Source organism: Camelus ferus, chromosome 18 (genome assembly GCF_009834535.1).
Source record: "Camelus ferus isolate YT-003-E chromosome 18, BCGSAC_Cfer_1.0, whole genome shotgun sequence".
In the NCBI taxonomy this organism is placed as follows: Eukaryota; Metazoa; Chordata; class Mammalia; order Artiodactyla; family Camelidae; genus Camelus; species Camelus ferus.
The window spans coordinates 25,255,233-25,273,899 of NC_045713.1; the positions used below are offsets into that span (position 1 = coordinate 25,255,233).

Here is an 18,667-nt window from a genome sequence, read left to right on the forward strand (position 1 = left end):
TTATTTATGCTGCTTGGTCACGCTATCAACTCCCCATGTTTTACCCCTGAAACTGGTGTCGACCTCCTTTTGTCTTGAAGAGAGAAATCCATTTAAAAATTATGGCAAGGGGTGCCTGTGTGGGTGTGAGTGTGTGTGCACGTGTGCGCGCGCACATTTTACATCTCTGGTGCTTCCTACGTGCTTGAAAGTTTACTTCAAGTGCCACAGTTGTATCGGATTTCATTTCCTTTCAGACGCCAGTTACGCTGAGATTCTTCATTCGCCTGATGTTGGAGACTTGATCAGCGGATGAATGAAGTGAGTACCAGCTTCTATTAATGAGTACTAAGCAAGGATAATAATAAAATAGCTATCATGCTGGTTAATACCGCAGGCTCTAGAGCCCGATTATCCGTGTTAGAATTCAAGCCTCACCACTTAGCTGGGTGACTTGAGTGAGTTATCCAACAGCCCCCCGCTAGCAGACCCGTGCCACCCAGGCCAACCACCCCAGCAACCCCCAGCAGATGAGAACCGCTCCTATTCTGGGTTGCACATCCGCCGGCAACGCTGATACGCATGCGCGACCCTATAGGTAGGCGGGACCGTGGGGCGGGGGGGCGGGGGGGGAACTGAGCCTGCGCAGACCTGCCGTCATGGCGGCCGCCTGAGCCCCGTGGTGAGGAGGTCTGGCGGGACTTAAGGTTGCGGTCGGCGTCGGGTAAGCCCCTGCGAGAGGCGGCGGCACGGGGTAGGATGCAGGGCGGCTCCTGGCACCGAGTCTGGCCTTGAAATACGAGCTCCCACGGACCTGAAGCCTAAGTACCCACTCAGCCTCAGTTTCTCCTTCCAGGCAAGGGTGTTGGGGGATGGAGTCCATGCCGTCGTCTGGATTCCATTCGGGGTCCAAGCAGCCCCCTCGGTTTCGGATTAGGAAGGGAGGGCGATGCCCGAGCTGTGACTGCAGTTTGAGACGGCGGTGCTTAACCCACCAGCGTGGAATTTAGGGAGGCGGCAAGACAGAACGAAGACCCCCCCGGGGCCGAGGGCCGTGGAGCACCTGACTACATACAGCTCTGCGCGCCCTGGCCAGGGCCAAGTCTTTTCCCCGCACCCCCTGGCCTTGGTTCCAGAATCGCGTCCAGTTCCTGATTTTTGATGAGTTTGTGACAGCTGACACAGAAAGCCCGGGAGGCGGGGAGGTATTTCAACACCCCAGATTCCAGCAAAGTGCTTTTAGGGGGTAGCCCTGACTGGGGATTCCTACTGGATAAAGGATGACAGCGTCTGATCTGGTCCCCACAGCCTTAGGAAAGCCAAGGACGGCTGTCAGCAACCAGCCGAAGGAGGGGGCGGGGCCCCATCAGCAGTTGGTGTGTCCTTCCCCTCCTCCCCAGTGAGGACAGGGGACCAAAGCCCATCCTCCCCAGCGTTCCCAGATGGAGACTGAGTCAGCTGTTCCTGATTAGAGAAACTATTGCCTTTTTCCATCTTCCAGCACACTCTTTAATTATTATTATTATTATCAACGCTATAATGATAATGTTTGCTGTTATATATTGAGCACTCAGTATGTCCTAAACCCTGAAAGAGATCATTTCTCCTCCATCAGTTTCACTGACACCATGAAATCCTGCATGAATTTACCAGATTTACAGCCTCACTCAACAACCCACTTACTTTGTGCTGGTGTATAGAGTCAGATAAGAAAGCCAGCACGGAGACTAGTAAGGGGTTGGCTTTCCCATAAAAATGTTTGTGTTTGGCCAACTTTCGCATCATGGCAAGTACTTAAATGTAGGAACTCCAGTTGTGTAGACTGAGACTGTGAACAGCCTGGGTTATGATGATCCCATTTCCAGTCGAAGGAATAGGTTTCATGACATGCCTGGGGCACACAGCTAGTTTGCACACCTGCCCAGGTAGGAACGGTTCCTGTCAGTGATTGTGGGCACATTTGGGTCAAACATCTGAAACCAGCCCCAAGACAAGGATATTCTGGAACTTATTAACCACAGCCATGGGCCAGGGACTCTGCTCAGCACTTGATGCCTGTCCCCCTCACCCACAACCCTGCAAGGTGAGAATACAGCTGAAGGAACAGGCCCAGAGAGGTGAAGTCATTTTCCCAAGGTCATACAGCATGGAGGTGGAATGGGGATTACACCTGCTGTGCCCAGCATCACAGCCCAAGGCTCTGCACGCTGCTGCTGTTGGATGCTTTTTGATGAAGTGAAACACCCGGGTGGAGGGAGAGCCTTCCAGGTTTTGACCACTTGGCCTCAGTCACAGTTTTCCAAATTTTAGTATTGCTGTGTCACCTTCGTAATTTTTCCTTGTCTATATGTCACCTACACAGTGATTCCTTTCGTTGCTTTTCCTTTCAATCCACTCACTTTCTTTTTAATTTAAAAAGAAGGTTTTAAAACGCATGTTATGTGGGCAGCTGGGAAAATAAGTAAATGCAAAGTGAAAATTGTCATGAATACCGGTTTAGGAAAAACTAGCTACAAAAGACATTTGGGTGACAAATGGAGAAAACTGATCATGAACTGGGTTTTAAATGGTATAAAGGAGTTGTTAATTATTTTAGGTCTGTTAATGGTCTTATGGTTATATAGGAGCATGTGCTTAGGAGCCAGGTGCCGAAGAAGAATTTAGGGGTAAAATGTTGTGATGTCTAGAATGTACTCGGTGAGTTCAGGGGAGAAAAAACCTGGTTAGATAGATAGATTGATCACATATGACAAAGCGTTAATGATCATTGACTCTAAGCAGTGGGTATATGGCTGTATTATACCATGCCCTCAACTTGTTACTTGAAAATTCTTATAACAAAAAAGTTGGAAAAAATAAAAAGGGAAGAAAAACTTTATCAGTATAAATAAATATAAATTTATTGCCATAAATGAAAGATTACTATTAAAATGAACACTGCAAAACAAAATAACGGTTCCAGCTGGATTCTTTTCTCTTGCCATGGCTCTGAGATGCTGTCCTTTAGGAAGAATTAAGAGAGGATTGAAAAAGGAAGTCTTACTCCCAGGGCAATGCAGAGCTCTCTGCCACCTGGCTGGGGTCCATTTACAGTGTTCCCCTTTGGGACCTGCTGTCCTGAGGACTTGTTCTTGCCTCTCAGGTGCTGCTGTCCCATGATTAATGTGGAGCCTGGGCCATGGTCGCCGGCTCCCGCCCCCACCATGGATGAAATCACCTTCAAAAGTGACACCGTGCTGTCAGACGTCCACCTCTACACCCCGAACCAGAGACACCTCATGGTGCGGCTGAACGGCATGGGGCAGCCAGGTAAGGTCCCTGCGCCCCGGGGAGCCCATTGTGTTTCTGCTCTTTCACAGAAAAGGCTGGGGAGACTGGATGGTCTAACTGACCCTCACGCCACTTCTTAAGTGCCGTTGTTTCACTGGGTAAACGCCTGTGCTTTCCTGAGCGCCCGCTGTGTGCCAGATCAGGACTCGGTGCTGGGGATGCAGAAGCCGAGCTCTGCCCTCAGGGAGCCTGCGGGCCAGGAGGGGAGGCCCTCCCCAGGCTGGCCGCCTGCATTGCTGGCCTGGCTGCCTCTGGCTTTTCCCACTGGGCTCCCTGTTTCTCCTCCTGCACCCCCTCCACCACTCCTCTCCCCAGCAGCCAAGGGAATCTTTTGAAAAATGCAGATCACAACACTGCCCTGATTTAGACCTCCAGAGGCTTCCTTTGCTCTTAGAATGAAACCGGAGTCCTCACCCTGGCCTGCGAGGCCCAGCCCCACCCCACCCCTGCCCGTGTGTCCACACTTCTCTCCCCTCCCTTGCTGGTCTGCCGCCGCCTTCTACTCCCTTCTGCCCCTCACACGCTGCGTGCACCTTCACTCTGCCCAGAACATTCTTCCCTCCCAGCCTTGACTCTTCAAATGACACCTCAAACAGGCCCTCCCTGTCCACCTCCCCAGCTCCAATCCCCCTGTATTTGCTTGTTCTGGTGCCATTAATAACTTCCTTTTCTCTTATGTCCGGGTTTGGATTCAGGAAACCCAGAACAGGTAAGTGACTTGCCCCAGCGTCAGACAACCTGGGGACACGGAGGACTCGGGCCCAGGACTGTCCATTCAGGTCCTTGCACCCTGCCTCCGCCTCCTGCCCACCTTTCCTAGCACCCATACTCTTACCAAAACTTGCCCCGGTGACTTTCTGGCCACCAGATGTTAAGGGCAGTTGGTGTCCTTGTCCTAGTCTCCAGGCTTTACGAGGCAGCACGGGGCATCAGCTTAGGAGTTGAGTAGACTGGGTTTGTATCATGCTGAAGCCACATCCACCATTGTGAGGCCTTGGTCAGATCACTTAACCTCTGAGCCTCAGTTTCCACATGTGTAAAATGGAGTGACACCACTAGCTTCATAGGACTGTGAGATTTAGGCGAGACCGTGTGAGCTGGGTGCCTGCAGTATAGATGCTCCTCATGTGGCAGCTGCTTCTGGTGGCCGTGGTGACTGCCCTGGAGGCCACAGCATCACGGCTGAATCCACCCTTTCTTCTGGCGTTATGATGTCTCCACTCCACCTGGCCTTTAAAATGCTTTCCAGGTGGAAATCAGATTTTCTGAAAGGAGAGGAAGGGAAATAGAAAAGGAGAGTTTGGAAATATTCTCCTGTGTTCTGTCTTGCCTTTCAGTTTTCCTGTCCCAGTTCAAGCTTCTGTGGAACCGAGACTCGGGGGTCAAGGGTGGCGATGTCCGCACAGAAGAGACTCCTCCCACTGACGCAGGGTCCCCTCCAGGGAGTGGCTGCCACCGTGAGGACGTCTCCCTCCAGGCCAAGGCTGACACCAGCGGCCAGGAGGGGCTGGAAGCTCAGCTGGACGAGGATGGGGATTTGGACGTTGTGAGAAGACCACGGGCTGCCTCTGACCCATCAGGGCCCCTGAGAGACAAGGTACATCCCATGATTCTAACGCAGGAGGAAGACAACGGCCTGGGAGACGAAGCCCGAGAGAGCAGCCCCCACGATTTCATCAAAATAGGTAATTAGAGAGCGGCTTACCTGCTGCCAAGCCAGCTCCCCAGTGTCGGTCAGGGCACAAGGATGCCTGAGCATGGGCGCTGTGTCCAGGCCCATCCAGGGTATCACAGGGCAGGACCGATTAGCTGAACAGCTCATATGAAACTGGGGGCGAATAGCACTGCTGCCAGCAGGAGAGCTTTCCAAAACACACAGTCGGATTGCTCTCCGGCTCAAGACTCCTCAGTGGCTCCCCATTGCCCTCAAGACACAGTCCAGTGATTCACCTTAGCTCCCAAGGCTGTGCGTGAGGTGGCTCTGCCTACGTCTCCAGCCTCAACTCACACTGCAACCGACCCTCTCCCCCTTCCGCGTGCTTCCTCATCTGTGGGCCTCTGCTTGTGCTCTGCCTCCTTCCCAGAACATCTGCCCCCAGCCTCTGCTTGCTTAACACATTCCTAACTGTCGTCCAAGTCCCAGCTTGGCCATCACCTCCTCCAGGAAGCCTTTCTCCTCCTGCATCAACACTGGATCCAACTCAGCATGCTGGGGGTGTGGGCGGGGGACTGAGTTTGTGTTATACCCAGCCAGCCTGGGCCGGCACCAGAGAGCCATGGGAGATTCCAGAGCTGGATTGTGGTAGAGGGAGAGGGAGGTAGATCCAGAGTTAATCTGGGGGACTGTGTGGGCTGATCAGATCAACCGGGAGCTGAAAGCCAGGTGGGAAAAGGGGGGTGATGAAGTGGGGAACCGGGGTGGTGATGAAGTGGCGGGAGAGGTAGAGTGGGCATGCAGAGGCTGGATCAAAAGCACCCACTCCCAGATGTAGGGGCGATGCAGAGGGGCCTGGTGACTCCAGGGTTTTCATCTCTGGCAATGCCAGGAGTGGGGAAGAGCCAGGACAGGCAGTAAGCCAGCGATGGTGAAGCACCTGTTGTGTTTAGAGATTTACCTCATCACCTTGTATTCTTCACCACCCCCTGCGAGGGGTGGTACAAATGAGGAAGTGGCAAGCGCAAGGCCGTGCAGTTTGGTGGCGGTGAGGAATATTCTGAATCCATGTGGTCCGTCTCCACAGCCTGGGCTCTGGCCACCCCCAGCACTACTCCTCTGGGGGAAGGAGCTCTGATTTGAGTCTGCTCGTTGAGATCCAGGGTCCTGAATGGTGCCTGAGGACCCAGGTAGAGGTCTCCCTCAGTCCTGGCCAGGATGGGGGCATGGGGTCCACCGGGCACTCTCAAAAGCCCAGACAGAACAGCTGGCCACCCATTCCTCTGTTCAGCAGACTGAGCGAGTGCCTGCTGCGTCCCCGGCCGGCTGTGTTCTAGACCTCTGGTGGGGGTGGGGGATTACCTCTGGTCCTCACGGCCTTGCCAGAGATGGGTGTTCCTGTTTCACAGAGGCAGAAACTGAGGCTCAGAGAGGTTGAGGAACTCGCCCAAGGTCATATAGCTAGTCAGTGGCAGAGCCGTGATTCCCACCCAGGTCCGTCTGACGCCCCAGCCGTGTTTCTTACCCACGTCATGTGATCACAGCATGAGAAAGTTCTACCCGCAGGAGCGTCGGGGACTGCTCTTTTCACCTAGCCTTCACTTAACTGGCCTCCCTGAGGAGGGCAGCGGCAGGCTTGGTTCTTCCACAGTGAGTCGTTTGGCCCCCAGAGTGCCTGTGTTTAACGTTCTGAGAGCTTCCCATCCTGCAAGCTAAGAACAAAGTCCTGAAGGATGGGGCCGGCTCCCCTCCTGCCTCATTCCCTGTGGCGAGTGGTGAAGCTGGATCTCACAGGCCTGGATGGAGGTTCACCTTCCTTTTTAGCTCACTGTCCCACCTACCCCCAGGGGGAGAGTGGAAGTGTAATTAACTACCTGAGCTTAAGCGGTAACTCCTAACTGGTCCATGGTCCATCTGCACCTGTACAGTGTGACGTAGGGAAGGGGTCTTGGACTGCGGGATCCTGTAGAGCTCCCCAGCTCCTCACAAGCCAGGGGACCTTGGACAAGTGTTTTGCCCACCCAGAGCCTCCATTTTTGGACTACAAAACGGGGTCGGGGAAGGTGCCCTCCCTGGATTTTGGTGCTAATTTCATAAATACTGCCCAATGAGTGCCTCCTGCGGGGCCTGGCGCGGAGTAGGTGCTGAGCAGGTGTCTGTCCTGGTCACCCCGTGCCTCCCTTCCATGAGCCAAGCCTTTTTCCCCCAGGTTGTGGGCCCATTTGAGAAACTGATTTTTAAAAACCTCCCTTGCAGGGAGGAGAGTGTGTTTTCCAAACTCTTTCAGTGGATTATCAAATCTAAAGCTTAGCCATGGACCCGCTAGGAATCCACAGACCCAGGGTTCACAGTAAATTATCATCCTATCCTTCATTTTATAGGTAAAGAAACTGAGACCCAGCGAGAACTCAGAAGAGGCAGAGCTGGAACTCAGGCTGTCGGATCCCAAGTCATGTGCCTTCTCTGTTGGCCTGTGACTTGGGCAAGTCCCTTGGCCTCCATGCTCAGTTTCCTTGCCTGTAAAATGGGTGTAGCCTCTGGTGTGAGGAACCAAGAGAGTAGTGCTCCGAAAATGTGAGCTGCCGTCAGCCTTAACTCCTGGGGACTGATCCAGGTGTGGAGGAGGGAGACGGGTAGGGAGGAGAGGCTGGGCTCCTGCAGGTCTAGAGGCTGTCCTGATGGGGGCAGGGTGCAGATCAGATTCTAACACCATCTGTCTCACCCCGTTTGTGACCCTGGAGTTTCTCATGGGTTTGTTCCTCAAGCTGGCCTTTGACGTTTTTATGGCGCCATTGGGACTGTCTTGGGTGTAAACTCTGACTTCTCCCAGGGCAGGAACTCCCCGCCCTGGGCCCTGGTTAGGGAGGCCACTGAGCCCACAGATGAGGTGAAGGTGTTAGTTCTGTGTTTTGTAAGGGAGCAAACGGGCTCTGGCTCCGAAGAGTTCAGTGGGTCCGCCACCAGCTAGGACGTGACCAGCCTGGTTCACACTCGGGTCTGTCTGAGCTTAGTCCACCTTCGCTCTCAAGGGAAGCCGAGCGCCCCTTGGATGCAGCTGGGAAGCAAGACTTGAGTGCACGAAACCCCTCAGAGGAAAGACCAAGTGCCTGTGACCGAGATCCCGCTGGGAGGGCGCCCTGGCTGGGCCGGGCAGACAGAAGGGGCAGGGGGCCGGGGGGGCAGAGGGAGGGGGCCTTCTGAGGGGTGCTGTGAGCCGCAGCCAGCGGACAGCACACTGTGGGGCTGCAGAGTTGGGGAGGGGGCAGGGCTATGGAAGCCGGGACCCCGAGGAGGCCTCTCCCCCCCCCCCGCCTCCCCCACACACATGTGTGGACACGCACACCCACTCACACCTTCAGCCTCACTGCTCTCCTCTCCCCACCTTGCTCTCTGCTCTGGTTTTGATGTGAGCCTGGGGCTTGACTTGAGCCAGTCTGACGAGCGCATGCAGCTTCCCTGCTGTGCGTGTGTGGTGGGCATTTAGATTCAATAGCCATCACCATCTTGCTTAAAAATACGAGAGCTAGTGCTTACTTAACAGGAAAAGTGTTTGACGTCATTCCTTTTTCTCCTCGATCTCGCAGTTCTGTCCTCTCCCCTCCTCCACAACCGGCACCAGATTTCATCCTAATGTATCTTGTGCTTCAGGATACTTTAACATACTGCTTTTCACCTAAAAAAGGGTATAAACTCAAACTTATTTTGTTAGCTTAGTGTGTTCTAAGTGTAAGAAAATATTTGGGAATGAATTGTGATTCTTCTTAGCATACAGCTGATCAAAACATAAATACATTATGATTAGAATATGCAGTTACTGAGCATAAAAAGGTGGAGTGGGGAGGGGTGTGCTTGATTAAGTTGGGTCCAGTCCTCTTGTGACCTGAGTCTTGGCGCTGCAGGGCAGAGACACCCAGGGATCAGAATGAGAGTGAGCCGTGGTGCCTGGAGTGTGAGTGATGCCACACACACACCCCCACCCCGGAATGGGAGCATGTCCTGTATTTCTGCTCCTCCTCAGGACGCCTGCCTCCAGCCCCCATCCGACCATGTTTGCAGCCTGCCATGCACCCGTCTGTCTGTGGTCTGTCCATCCCCATTTTCATGGTGGCCCTTTCTCTTTTGGTTTCTGTCCCGTCCAGAGCACACCATGGCCACCCCCCTGGAGGATGTTGGCAAGCAGGTGGGTAGGTCCCGTCTACTTTCCACGGCCCTGAAGGGTCTCTCCTGAGCCTCACATCACCTGTCATTCCTTGTCCCTCTCTCCTCCAGGTGTGGCGGGGTGCCCTGCTCCTGGCAGACTACGTCCTATTCCAGCGGGACCTCTTCCAGGGCCGCACCGTGCTGGAGCTGGGAGGGGGCACTGGGCTCGCCAGCATCGTCGCAGCCACAGTGGCTCGGACCGTTTACTGCACAGGTAACACCCTGCCAGCCCAGGCTGAGGGGAAGTGGTCTCTTCACAAAGCATGTACTGACTGGAAAAAAAAGTGAGGGAGAGAAACTGGACATTGGTCCCTGGCTGCTATTAATTTTGCCATCCTCTTTGGCTGGCTTTCTCCACCCTCCATGGTTTTCTCAGAATGACCCAGCAGCACCCAGCAGGTGCAGGACCAGCGGCTCTGCTGGTACCTCCACTCACATGCCCTCAGAAGAGTAAACATCTCAGAAAACCACGAGTATGCTTTTCGTAAGGCTTAAAAACAAGATTTTTATTTTTCCCTGATTGTGGAGATCTTGCCTACTATTTATAGAAGAGCAAATAAAACTTACACTTACTCGTAATTTTACAATTGTCGGGTTTTTTCAACAATAGGCAATTCATTGAGTACCTGCTGTCTGCCAGACACAGTTCCAGATGCGGGAGACCCAGGAGCGAATAAAACAGATCAAGTCCCTGTCCTTAGGGAGCTTTCGAATCTGTTTTGTAACTGTTTATATATATATACTTTTTTTTACAGTCTTTTTCCTTTGTGTGTACACAATCCCAAACAATAGCTGAAATCAAACTATATTTCAGGGCTACATCCTGCCAAAAATGTTGAAAAATGGAAAGAGCATTTTCCATGACCGTTAAAAATTATAAATGACTTTTAATGACCATGTAATATTTCTTTCTCCTTTTTTAAACCATTCTTCTATTGCTGGACATTTTGGCTGTTGTCATGTGCTGTGTTTTGGGATTTGGGGGGTCTTTGCATGTCAGTTGCACTGCAAGAAATACCTTTGTGCATTGTTGTCTGATAATCCTTAGGCTGGATTCCTAGAAGTCAGTGGGACCTTTCTTGAGCTTTTGAATACTTACTGTCTCATGATTCCTTTTTGAATTTTTTATTTTGAAGTAACATGAGACTCACAGAGAAGTTGCTAAAATATTATAGAAAGTGCCACGTCCCCTTCCCCAGCTCCCCCGATGGTAGCATCTTAAGTACCACAGCTCAGGGAGCACGCAGCAGACTGCGCGGTGCAGTGCTGGCAGCTACACTGCAGGCTTGCAGCGTGCTTTTTTAGGAAGAGCATCCCCGCTTATGGGAGAGTAGGATCGCATCGGGTCAGTATTATTGTTGTGTTTCACATCTTTAACACCTGCTAGGCAGAGAGCCATGTCTGCTGATGTGGTTTGCAGTTCTTCGACCCCTGGTTTATGTTTTCCTGGTGCATGTCTTTTGCTTTTGCATATCCTGAGCTGGGAAAGAGGAAGCTGGAGTGGCCTGGGATTCGGGTGTACTGGTCAGAAACCCAACAGTAACCGCTGCCCGGGAGTCTGCAGGGCAGCCACCCTTTGTGCTGCTCCTTGACGATTTGGGGTCAAACGCCAGTGAGTGAGTCAAGCTGTGAAGCAACACCCAAGGGCTGCGCTTGTGCTTGGCACCCAACAGCAGCATCTCATCCAGTTATCTTGCCCTCGAGAGAGCTGTCCCGGCGTGGAGACCAGAGCTTGCATCCTGACAGCACGTCTAAGTTAGTGAAGCTTTTTCACAGGCATCAGCACCTGTAGCTTCACAGGGCAGTAGCCAGGAGGCCTGTCACCTCCCGCTTTGTCCAAATGGGCAGACCAAGGCTAATTTCAGGTGGCTGGCCCGGGTCACACGCATGGCTGCTGGCTCACAGCGTGGTGCCTCCTCATGTGGGGGTTTCACACTGTCTTCCATGGAGCAGAGGGCAGGGGCAGCCCCGGAACTCCAGGTCTCCCTCCCCGACTCAGCCCTCCGTGCTTCTCTCTCATCTGTTTTATACGTTACAATCCCACACAAGATCTGTTTTGACAAAAAGTATATAAAGGCTTAAAAACGGCTGACCCAGCCCTGTGCTGTCAGACACATACATCAGTAGCCTCTTAACCTGGGGCCCAGGAAAAGGAATAGGTGTGTCCCTTCGATGAGCAGAGAGCCCGCCATCCCTGACACTCATACCCAGGCTCTGCATGGTCCCTGGGATGGAGACAACAGTCTGGTCCCCAGGGATCTGCAGTGGGGGAGCAGGGGCACCCACAGAGGGCCAGGCGAGTGCCTTCCATGTGCACATTCTCCTAACTGAAAGTTAACTTTTGTCAAAGCACTGTCCCCACCCCCATCGAGGACTCAATGTACTAGAATTCAGCTCTGCTGGAGCAACGAGGAGCTGCTCTCTCCTCATGAGAGCAGCAGGCAGCTCAGGAGATATGATGGTGGCGACAGCAAGTCAGGCACCAGCAGTCTTGCCTCCAGCCTGTCTGCATCTGCTCTGTCTCTGTTAATCACACCTAGACGCCCTTCTGGCACTGGCCAGTTTTCTGGGCTGTCAGGGAATGAGCCTAGATTCAGAGTCACAGGCACCTGTGCTCAAATGCAACCCTGGCTCCGCCCAGCCATGTGACTGCTCCAACCAGCTGTCCATGAAGTGGGACCGCGACAGCAGCTTGTAGGGTCATTAGAAATGTTGAGGGTGGACTCAGGAGGCACGTGCCTGTTTCCTATGCTCTAAGGGTGTTGGGAGCTCTCACCTCCATCTCTGGAATGCACAGACCCTGTCCCTACCAGAGTCACCTCTTACCTAAGGAAGAGATCGTTGAAAGCCTTATGCTGAATGTATTTCATTTTGGCAGTAAAGCACACAGGAGCAACTTCCGTTTCCATTTCACACGTTTCTGCAGTCGTGCTGCTGATAGCAGCTCTCCCCAGGCAGAAGCACGGAGGCAGGAGGGCCGCCCCGGCTGGCGCTTTATGGCGTGCCCTCTGTCTTTCCAGATGTCGGTGCAGATCTTTTGGCCATGTGCCAGCGGAACGTTGCCCTCAACAGCCACCTGACCGCCGCTGGAGGTGAGGCCCGGGGGATCTCCCGTCCCAGAGGGAGGTTTCTCTGTTTGGGAGGTGGGCAGACACCCAGAACTGTGACATGGAGGCAGGCTTCTGTCTGCTTCCCTTGATGCCTCGGTGAGTGGTAGAGCAGACGGGTTGGCTTCCAGTCGCTTCAGATCCTAGACGACTCTGTCTGCCACATCTCTTCCCACGCCCACCGCCACATGCTACCTCAGCTCTCTCCTCCCTGGAGGTCGCAAGGCCCCTTCCCGCTCTCCCTAGCTCCTTGTCTGATGCACCCAAGCTGTCCTTTGTGTAGCATCCGGAGTGACCTTTGTAAGACAGCCTGGCCCGTCACTCCCCACTGAAAGCCTTCTGGGGTGAAGGCTGAGCTCTTCCCTGGCTCCAAACCTCCTGGTCTGGCCCTGGCCCACTTTTCCTACCTCCTATCCTGACAGTGCCGTCTAGCCCTGCGTCCAGCGAGCCTCGGAGTCACTCCTCATGCTCTTCCCTCTGCCCCAAATGCCCCCCCACCCATCAGCCTGACCGTCAGGTTCCTGCACTGCCTGCAGGACTGAGTTCACATGATGGACGTGGCAGCTGGCTCCTAACTAGTCTGCCTGTCCAGGCCTCCTCCTCCAAGCAATCTGGGGCACTTTTCCAGACTCCGATTGGCTCACTCTGGCCCCACAGGCTTCAGACCCTTCAGAGGTTTCCCAGCCCCCTTACTTGTCCACATCCTGAGATGTCTGGCCCCTGCCTATTGGCAGCCCCTCCCCACAGTGCCCCCCATTCCCCATCCTGGCCCTGCTGGAGGTTCCCCTGCCCTTGGGGCCTTTGCCCTGCTGGTTCCCCGGCCTGGAATTCTCTTTCTCATCCTCCTCTTGGTTCCGAATCATGCTCAGACCTCCAGGTGAGGTCACAGTCCCCTAACAGACTCTCCTTTCACCTTGAACCATTGCGTTTTGACATTTATGTGACTAGTTGACTGGCATCTGCCACCCCACTAGGCCACACCTTCCATGAGGGCAGGGCCCATCTGTGGTTGATCCCTTGTGTCAGGTTGTCTGTTGAATGGCCAGGGCACAGCAGGCTGTCAGCAGGCCTGGAAGGAAGGAGCAGGCTCGAAGCCCGTCCTCCTTGAAGCCTTCCCTGACACCCCATCAACACCAGAGTCCCTCTCCTCCTGTGCACCTGGCACCTCCTCTTCACGTCACCCTGACTGCAGGCCCGTCAGTGTGGTTTCTGCCGCCTGCCAGCCTCCTAGGACAGGGACATGTCCATCAATCTCTGTGTTCCCTGTGCCAGCCCCAGGCCTGATGCTCAGCACTCAGAAACTGCGGGAGGTTGCGGGGGGTTGGGGAGTGATGACGGATGGATGGATCTTGGTGTGTAGTGGAAAGTTTATCTTTTCCCTCATTGTGTTCAGTGTTTAGGGGTCCTGTTTGTGTTTGCTTTTGTAGGTGGTGTAGTTAAGGTCAAGGAACTGGACTGGCTGAAAGATGACCTCTGCACAGGTGCATGTCCTCCTCCTCGTGTCCCTTTGGTGGTTCACTGTGATGCCTTGAGGCCATCGGCCCTGTGGCCTTGACTAACCAGCAGAGTCCCGGCTCTGTGGGCTGACGAGTGACAGCTGTCCTTTCTGGTGCTGCGTGCCGGGCACACTCTGCTCATCCTGTCATTCAGACTCATAGAGTCACTGTACGGTTGGTACAGTGGTCCCTGAATTACGGGAGAGGACTGCCGTTCAGAGAGGCTAAGTGCCTGCGCAGGGTCACAGGTACTTGGCAGGTCAGGATGTGAACCCAGGTCTCTGGGACTCCAGGGCTGAGACCGTTTCCCAGCCGGGAAGCCTCCTCCCATTGGCGCCAGTCCTCAGCCCACAGCAGGGAGTCGGCCACGTGAGTTCAGGGCCTGCTGGGTGAGAGATTGCTAAATTTTTTATAAAGACTGATGCAGACCTGCACACTAGCTCTCACTTTTCTTTTCCCTATTAGACGTCAGGTGAGGGAGATCATTGCTTGGTGAGTGCCTGTCATCTACCAGGCTCCTCGCACACTTGAGGTCCTTTGGTCTCCCTGACAGCCCTGTGAGGGAAGCATTATTATGCCCATTCTAGTGTGACCACTGCAGTTCAGAGAGGGGAAGCACCTTTCTCGGGGTCACACAGCAGGTACATGGGGGCAGGAGTACTGTGGACGGAGGTACAGACACAGGGTACCAGCCGAGTCAGCGGGTTAGGCTGAAGTCTGCCTTCGGGGGCCCTGAAGCTGGGCCTCTGGGGTTCGGGGCTGCCTGGTGGTGCCCCCTGCGTTGAGCTGACCCAACCCCGCTTCTTCTCCTGAAGCTTCTTTCGGTCAGTCTCGGTGAGTGCTGGCAGCCTGCAGAGAAAGGGCTGCTCCCAAGATGCCCTTGCCCTTTCACAGATCCCGAGGTTCCCTTTAGCTGGTCGGAAGAGGACATCTCCGACCTGTACGGCCACACCACCATCCTGCTCGCGGCCGAAGGTGAGCGCCCTCTTCCTCCCACGGTGTTGGCGTCACGTCCTCACGGGGAGGGTCCTCCCACGTCTCTGTGCGGTTTTAATTCTGAGACCTGTTGCTGGCCTCAGTCCACGGTGGCACGTGGTCCTCTGAGGGGTAGTTTTCTCTGATACTTGCCTGTTTTCTTCCCCACAGTGTTTTACGATGATGACTTAACTGATGCTCTGTTTAAAACACTCTCCCGACTCGCTCACAAGTTGAAAAATGCCTGCACAGCCATCCTCTCTGTGGAGAAGAGGTGAGCTCTGCACGGGGCCGGGCTGATGTCCCCGAGAGCCAGACTCTCACCTTCCAGGTGTGTCCTCTTCAGTGTCATCATGGTCACGCACCTGCTGGTCCTTTACACACACGGCCTCATGTAATCCACTCACCAACCCCGTGCGTGGGTGCTGCTGTCCCCATTTCACAGCTGAAGAGAGGAAGCCTGAGGTGTCAGGGACCCCCCCAGGCCGCAGCTGGACAGCAAACAGACGAGGACTGGGATGCAGACGGTGCACCAGAGCCGAGACGCGGGGCCACCACACCCGCCGAGGGCCCCTGCTCTTCCTGAACCTCTGCTTCACACCCCGGGCCACCGTCCTCTCCCTGACGCGGACAGGGACCCCTCTGGGACACTTCCACTTGAACGTCCTGAAACATTAGGGCTCCTGTGGATGGAGTGGCCGTCTCGTGCTAGATGCAGCGCTGGGCACGCTACACACACCTTCCTCTCGTTCTTACCATAAGCCACAGCTTTTCTGAAGGCAACTTGGAATATGTAGCAAAAGCCATAAAGCCAAACACTGATAAACCCAGCAGTTCAGCATCTAGAACTCGCCCTGAGGAAGCGGTCACCGCCGTGCACAGAGCCGCCCGGGTGGGCACGTGCACGTTGCAGTGTTGTTTATACCGACAACGTCAAGGGCCCCCTTCGAGGTCCACATGACCAACAGCACCATGTGGATCCAATCACTTGGATTCTGACTTCATAGGCCTTTATGGGTGAGGCAGTCAGGAAAAGTTGAACACTAAGTATTTGATGTGAAAGATTAATTGAGTTTGTTTCAAGCGAAAACCCTTTTTTCAAGAGACATACTGACATGTTTACATAGGCAATACTGTGACGTCTGGCTTTGCTTTTTGATAATTTGGTTGGGGGCGGGGTGGCGGGGCAGGGGAAGGGCAGAGGTGGCAGAGAAGCCATGAGCTGACGAAGGTTGAAGCTGGGCGGTTCACTATACCATCCTTGCCCCTTTTATATATTTGAAATTTTTCATAGTAAGATTTTGGAAAGAAAAGGGAAAGCGGTGAAGAGTATGAGGTTCACTTGGGCGGTGCTACAGGTCAGGGTGTGGGATGCTCCTTGAGGGCTCGGTTCTGAAGTCGGCCCTCCCTGGACTCTCCCCGCCCCCCACCCTGCCCCGCCTGTTGTGTGTCCATCACGTGCACGTTGTTGGCGGTCCAGACGCAGGGCCTGTGCTGGGCGTAGGGGGAGGGGACCGTCCTCAGGTGGTTCTATGCCACCTGCCGCACCTGTTTGCAGCCCGCAGGGCGGGGCCTTGGACAGGTGCCCGCATCTGTTGGGTGGAGGTAGGAACCGTGTCCCCCTCCCAGGCTCTCCTACAGGTGCCGGAAGGCCGTGCGTGCACACCCAGCGCACAGGAGGCACCCAGTTAAAATGCTGCGCGTGAGATCAGGGGCCTCGGGAAGGCGGTGATGAGGGGGCAGCAGCACGTTCGGGTGGTGACGGGCGATGTGTGTGTCCTGCTTGTCCGCAGGCTGAACTTCACGCTGAGGCACCTGGATGTCACATGCGAGGCCTACGACCACTTCCGCTCCTGCCTGCGCCAGCTGGAGAGGCTCGCCGACGGCCGCCTGCGCTTCGTGGTGGAGCCAGTGGACGCCTCCTTCCCGCAGCTCCTGGTCTACGAGCGCATCCAGCAGCTGGTAGGTGCACCGCTGGCCCAAGGGCCGCTTCCTCTGGTGCGAGGCTGTCAGCTGCGGGGCAGAGGAGGCGGTGAGCCAGCCCGGCCAGCGGGGAGGAGCGCCAGTGCCACTCTGCTGGAACCTGGGGCGGAGGCTCACCAGATCGGGGGAGGGCTGCTGCTGAACAGTCACCTGGCTCGTAGCACTTTCTTTCCCCGTGGGCAGTGCAGGCTCCAAAGGAAGCAGGAGGTCTGGGGGCCCTTGGCTGGGTTGGAGGTCTTGATGCAGGAGCCCCAGTGCCAGTGGCCACATCTTCACCGTCCAAGGACGTGGCTTTGCGGACTAGGCGGGCATGTCTGATGACCAGTGGCCCTTCCGCCCGGGGCACTGTGGGATCCCTTCACAGGCCTCTGAGCAGTCATCCTAATAACGTGCCAGGTGCCCGGCTGAGCCCCTCTCATCCCTGTCTCTGCGCCGAGACGTGGTGAGTCCCAGCCAGGAAACGGCAGAGCTGGGGTTCATCCTACCTCCGCGTCACTTCCCGTCACAGTTTTAAAACCAGCACTTAGGGGAAATTTGAAAAGTCAAAAGTACCCTTTAAGATCCCTTAAAATTCCCAGGAGCTAGATTCACATAAGTCCGAAGGTCTTTCGCCGTCTTGGTCTCTTGTCTGTGGGGCCCGGGCCTGAGGGCTGACGGAGGGCCTGCTCGGCTCCCGCTCCCATCCGCAGGCAGGAGTGGCGTTGCATTCAGGCGGTTCTGTGCGGTCCCGTGCTCCAGGAGGGCCTTCCCTTCGTCGCGCCACCACCTCTGGGCGGCCTCCCCGCAGTCAGCCTCCGAGGCCACTTCTGCTAGTGAGGATGCCAGGGTCCCGCTGGAACTTGGCATGTGTGGTACCTTCGCCCGCCAGCATTAAGGGGAGCTTCACACAATCGAGAAATCAGCTCCTCACGAGATTCAGCAGCCATGGTGCCCGGTGCCCAGGAAAGGGGCGCGCTCGCTGCCATTCTTCTGGTCCCTTTGACCCCGTGGCACCCTGATGCCCCTTGGATCAGCGCCGGGACTCACCACCCAGCTTCTCTTCCGCAGAAAAGCAGAACAGCAAAGAAATCAAATACGCTCCCTGCTCTCGCAGTAGCTTGCGGTCTGCCTGTTTTTAGCGTGTTTTTGGCGCTTCTTTTGCTAATCACAGCCCTTGATGAAGTTGTGAAGTCTCAACTGGAATCTCTCCTCTCTGCTGCAGGAGCTCTGGAAGGTCTTTGTGGAACCAGTGATGGGACCCGTCCCGTCTGCAGGCACAGCTCCTCGACTGCTCCTGTGATGTTTCTAATAAAATCGAAAGTGTAACGTGCTTGAGACTTTTGTCATTTGAAAAATATGGCAACTGGACCTTTTATGACCCAATAGGCTTTTCTGGCCTCTGTCGCTGCCACCCAGCAGCAGCCAGAGAACGTGATCGCCCTGCGCTGGGAGTCCGTCTGGTGGCCTGTGTTTCATGCTGCCGGCTTGGATCATGTGCTCCAGGATGTTCGAGAGCCGCCTGGCCACGTTGGGCAATCTTCTCAGTTCCGTTCCACTAGAGCTGATTGCTTTAACCACGTGCTTCCCCTGGGGGTCGGCCAGGGCTGCGCCCAGGGTCATTTATATTCCCCTTTGTTAACTGCTTATAAATGAGTTTAACATCGTCTCCACAATCACTGTGATAACACCACGCGGAATGGGACACAGAGGCCTCCTTTCCTCCATGGCTGCTTGTGCCCCGTCCATGGCCCTCTGCTGGGAGCCCGTTCAGAGGAGGAGGCAAGAGGCGGCTCCCAAACTGAACTCACCTGGCAGTGGCCTTGGTGTCCTCTTTTAACCAAAATCTGGTGTGCTTAAAACAACAGCTGGGTCCTGCGTGGCTGCCCAGGGAACGGGGTCCATGGGGCTGTCTGCCTCGTGGCATTTCCCTCCCGCCCTCGATCTCCCTCCACTGTGCATCACGT

The 18,667-nt window shown here is 54.9% G+C and overlaps 1 protein-coding gene across 13 annotated transcripts; it reads left to right on the forward strand.

Annotated features, from left to right (window-relative positions):
• The first annotated feature begins 605 nt into the window (after positions 1-605).
• Positions 606-18,033, forward strand: METTL22 (methyltransferase like 22). Of its 13 annotated transcripts, none has more exons than XM_032460733.1 (12): positions 606-703; positions 3,122-3,288; positions 4,647-4,994; positions 8,982-9,143; positions 9,233-9,377; positions 10,642-10,775; positions 12,184-12,255; positions 13,698-13,751; positions 14,661-14,741; positions 14,913-15,015; positions 16,535-16,703; positions 17,926-18,033. In XM_032460733.1, the coding sequence occupies exons 2-12, from the start codon at positions 3,135-3,137 to the stop codon at positions 18,001-18,003; spliced, it is 1,500 nt and encodes a 499-aa protein (XP_032316624.1). In that variant the 5' UTR covers positions 606-703; positions 3,122-3,134; the 3' UTR covers positions 18,004-18,033. The 13 variants fall into 13 exon arrangements, with proteins under 13 accessions (XP_032316624.1, XP_032316618.1, XP_032316620.1 ...); XM_032460727.1 differs by lacking the exon at positions 17,926-18,033 and adding an exon at positions 17,414-17,917; XM_032460729.1 differs by lacking the exon at positions 17,926-18,033 and adding an exon at positions 17,414-17,917 and having other exon boundaries at positions 4,647-4,906; positions 10,644-10,775.
• Positions 18,034-18,667: the final 634 nt, after the last annotated feature.

What these genes read in the sequence shown, in the direction of transcription:
- METTL22 (XM_032460727.1), top strand. Translation starts at nt 3,135, where the DNA reads ATGATTAATGTGGAGCCTGGGCCATGGTCGCCGGCTCCCGCCCCCACC. An exon ending in TCGGACCGTTTACTGCACAG is followed by an intron (nt 9,378 to 10,641) that starts GTAACACCCTGC and finishes TTGCATATCCTG; the next exon opens with AGCTGGGAAAGAGGAAGCTG. An exon ending in CCACCTGACCGCCGCTGGAG is followed by an intron (nt 12,256 to 13,697) that starts GTGAGGCCCGGG and finishes TTGCTTTTGTAG; the next exon opens with GTGGTGTAGTTAAGGTCAAG.